General features: G+C 33.2%; 1 protein-coding gene across 2 annotated transcripts in view; it reads right to left on the bottom strand.

Annotated features, from left to right (window-relative positions):
* Nucleotides 1-2,769, bottom strand: part of LOC119593699 (1,4-alpha-glucan-branching enzyme-like) — a gene marked incomplete in the record, with an annotated part of 15,237 nt that overhangs the window by 8,789 nt on the left and 3,679 nt on the right. Inside the window, 2 exon segments of one of the 2 annotated variants that reach the window (XM_037942657.1) lie at nucleotides 1,753-1,779; nucleotides 2,587-2,702. In XM_037942657.1, the coding sequence (XP_037798585.1) occupies nucleotides 1,753-1,779; nucleotides 2,587-2,702 (143 nt within the window). 2 annotated transcript variants of the gene reach the window in all.

The following is a 2,769-nucleotide window of genomic DNA, read 5'->3' on the forward strand; positions in this document are numbered from 1 at the left end:
ATATAACTCATGCTAACTAACCTGAACTTAAATAGCCCCTAAAAACTATATTTTATCATGATTCAGCATCGACCTGATATTTAAATGATTTTTCTTATGGAATAAGAATGGTCTTCATAACTTAAAGAAAAATCTTCTGCCTTAATATCTGAATTAGTTTATAAAGTGCAAGGGTCTAACTGGAAACAATATTTATTATATATACATTATACTTACAGCAAACTTTGCTCCTTTGTCAAAATCATTGTAGAAAATGATAACTTTTTTAGAGTTAAAACCCAAATAGATATTACCATCAGCAATGCATTAGCTATATTAGTATTTCAGAAGAAAAGTTCCTGGTAATCTTCATATATTCCTTCTTCAGATTAACAGACTGCAGGGTATGGAAGCTGTAAATCTCTCCCATATTTCTAGTTATTCTTCTTATTTACAATTTATATCAATAGCATAATAAACCTCTTAGACCATTTAAGACTTTCCATAAGTCTTGAATGCAAGGTTAATTTCTTTTTCTTCTGAAGTTTACTGGAAAAATAGAAACATGCAACTGAGACCACATAAAGCTCTGCTTATATCTTTGTCCGAAAGATAAAAAAGACAAGAAATTTCAGTGAATAAGAAGAAAATATTTGTACAAATTAATTATTTCCAGCATTTATAAAACAAAAATCTAAGCTACTTATCAAATACAATACTATCTGAAATTACACAATGAAAACAAAACTCATATCAAATTCACTATCCCTCATACCTTGAAACCATTATAAGGTATGACCTAAGAGTCTCCTAACTTTACCAAGTTCAGTGATCTCCATAAAAGAAAATTAATTTAGTAAAATTCTCCTTAATTATTTACAATTTTTTGCATGCAACCTGAAAATAGACTACAAAGTGCTACAAGACAGAGTGCTATTACACAAATGACTAGCAAATTGAGTTTACAACATTCAGGTCCTTGTAAATGGATTAACTTTATATTCTATACTATCATACCATGCTCCAAATCTATATCTTATAAATAGTCATACAAATACAAAATACCTAAACACTCTACATACAAAAGGGATACAAATCACCATGATACAAAGAAAAATGAGAACTGCTTTGAGGAAAAGCAACGGTTTATTCAGTTATGACATTGGGAGAGTGGGAATTAGGAAGGAGAGAGGCAACAAAGAGAGAAAGGAGGGGAGCAAGGAGAAAGGAAGGTAGGGGAGGATGAGAGATGGAGATGGAGGCATGAAAAGATTGGGAGGAGAAGGGGGGGGGGAGAAATAGGTGCAGCAAGACTGGGGAGGTAAGGAGGATAAATATGAAAATAAAAGGGCGAGGTGAGAGAGTAGGATGTTAGGGAAGAGGAGAATGGGTGAAAAAGGAAAAGCCAGACAGGGAGGTGGATGAAGACGAAATCCCTACACTCTATAGAGAAAACATGAAAATGATTAATTAAATGCAAACACAAAACATGTGGACAAATGAACAAAATAACCTGAAGTGACATTATTCCCTTTGTTCCACTCCTGGAATAAACTGGAACAAGTAATCCAATCAAAAACTACAAGAACTCTTCAACAATTCTCACATCCAGTCTCCTATAATCTCATTCACATCCAAAAATTAATTTTAATAACAAATGTATTACAAAATACTCAATTCATGCCTCCTGGCTTTACCCTGACCAGGTGACCCATGCAACTTATGATGTAGAAAAAAAGACAAGTGTATACTGATAATACAGCAGCTGTTTACCTGATCCTTTGAGGACAACACACCAATCTAGAAAATAAGATTGGCTTTCAATACAAATGCTTTTTTCTGATTAAATATAAAATCAGAAAAGGAGCCTCAAAATCTTAATCCTATTATAAAAATATCTGATGTAAAATAACTTAGGCGCATTAGGAACATTTTACATTCCAAACAATTTTGGCTAATACATCCACAACAGCTAGTAGCGCTTATTATGAAATTTAAGTATATTACTAAATTAAAAGGAAATAAAACTAAGTTGCAAAAATAAACTTACCATGTTAGATGTACCAACTAAAAGCAAATAAAAATTTACTGCAAAATTAAAATGATTCAGTTATAGGAATATTCTGATTTGAGACCATTAATGCCAGAGTGATCGTCCACAGGGTATTGTTGCCAATGCTACATTCCTACAAAGCATGAACCTATGGCAAGTTTCCAATGCTATTAGTGCTAATTTAAAAATACAGTGGTTAACATCCAGAACACTCTTGTGTTTATCTTTAAATCTGGCATATGTTTGGATTTACAACGTAATTGGAATGGATGTAGATACAGTTTCTTTTAAATCTCAGGCAAAATTCTTATGAAAAAGCTAGACACTCATAAACATTCTACATCAGAAACATAAATGATACTTCCATCATTACACCACAAGACCTTCAACCAAATACTTCACATTCAGAATATAAAGAATGCTAAATATCAAAGACAACCTTTCATTCATGCAATCATCCTCAAAATTACAAAGTATCTGAAGGGACTTGAACCAACTTTGAACATGGAAACACCATCATAAAATTAAAGTTGTGGGTATCCAGCCTTTCTCACCTTGACACGTGACAAGTGCGGAATGGGGCACGATCCATCTGGGTTGGGGGGTAGAGTGATTTCCCATTTACCAAAGTCCAACTTCTTGAAAGGCAGTGCACACTTCTCCCAGTTATCTGAAGAATAATGAAGTCTATGAAATAAAGAATACATTGTTCTTGTGAAGACCGAGTTTGAGAGAAA

The sequence above is a fragment of the Penaeus monodon genome, chromosome 32 (assembly GCF_015228065.2).
Source record: "Penaeus monodon isolate SGIC_2016 chromosome 32, NSTDA_Pmon_1, whole genome shotgun sequence".
Classification (NCBI taxonomy): domain Eukaryota; kingdom Metazoa; phylum Arthropoda; class Malacostraca; order Decapoda; family Penaeidae; genus Penaeus; species Penaeus monodon.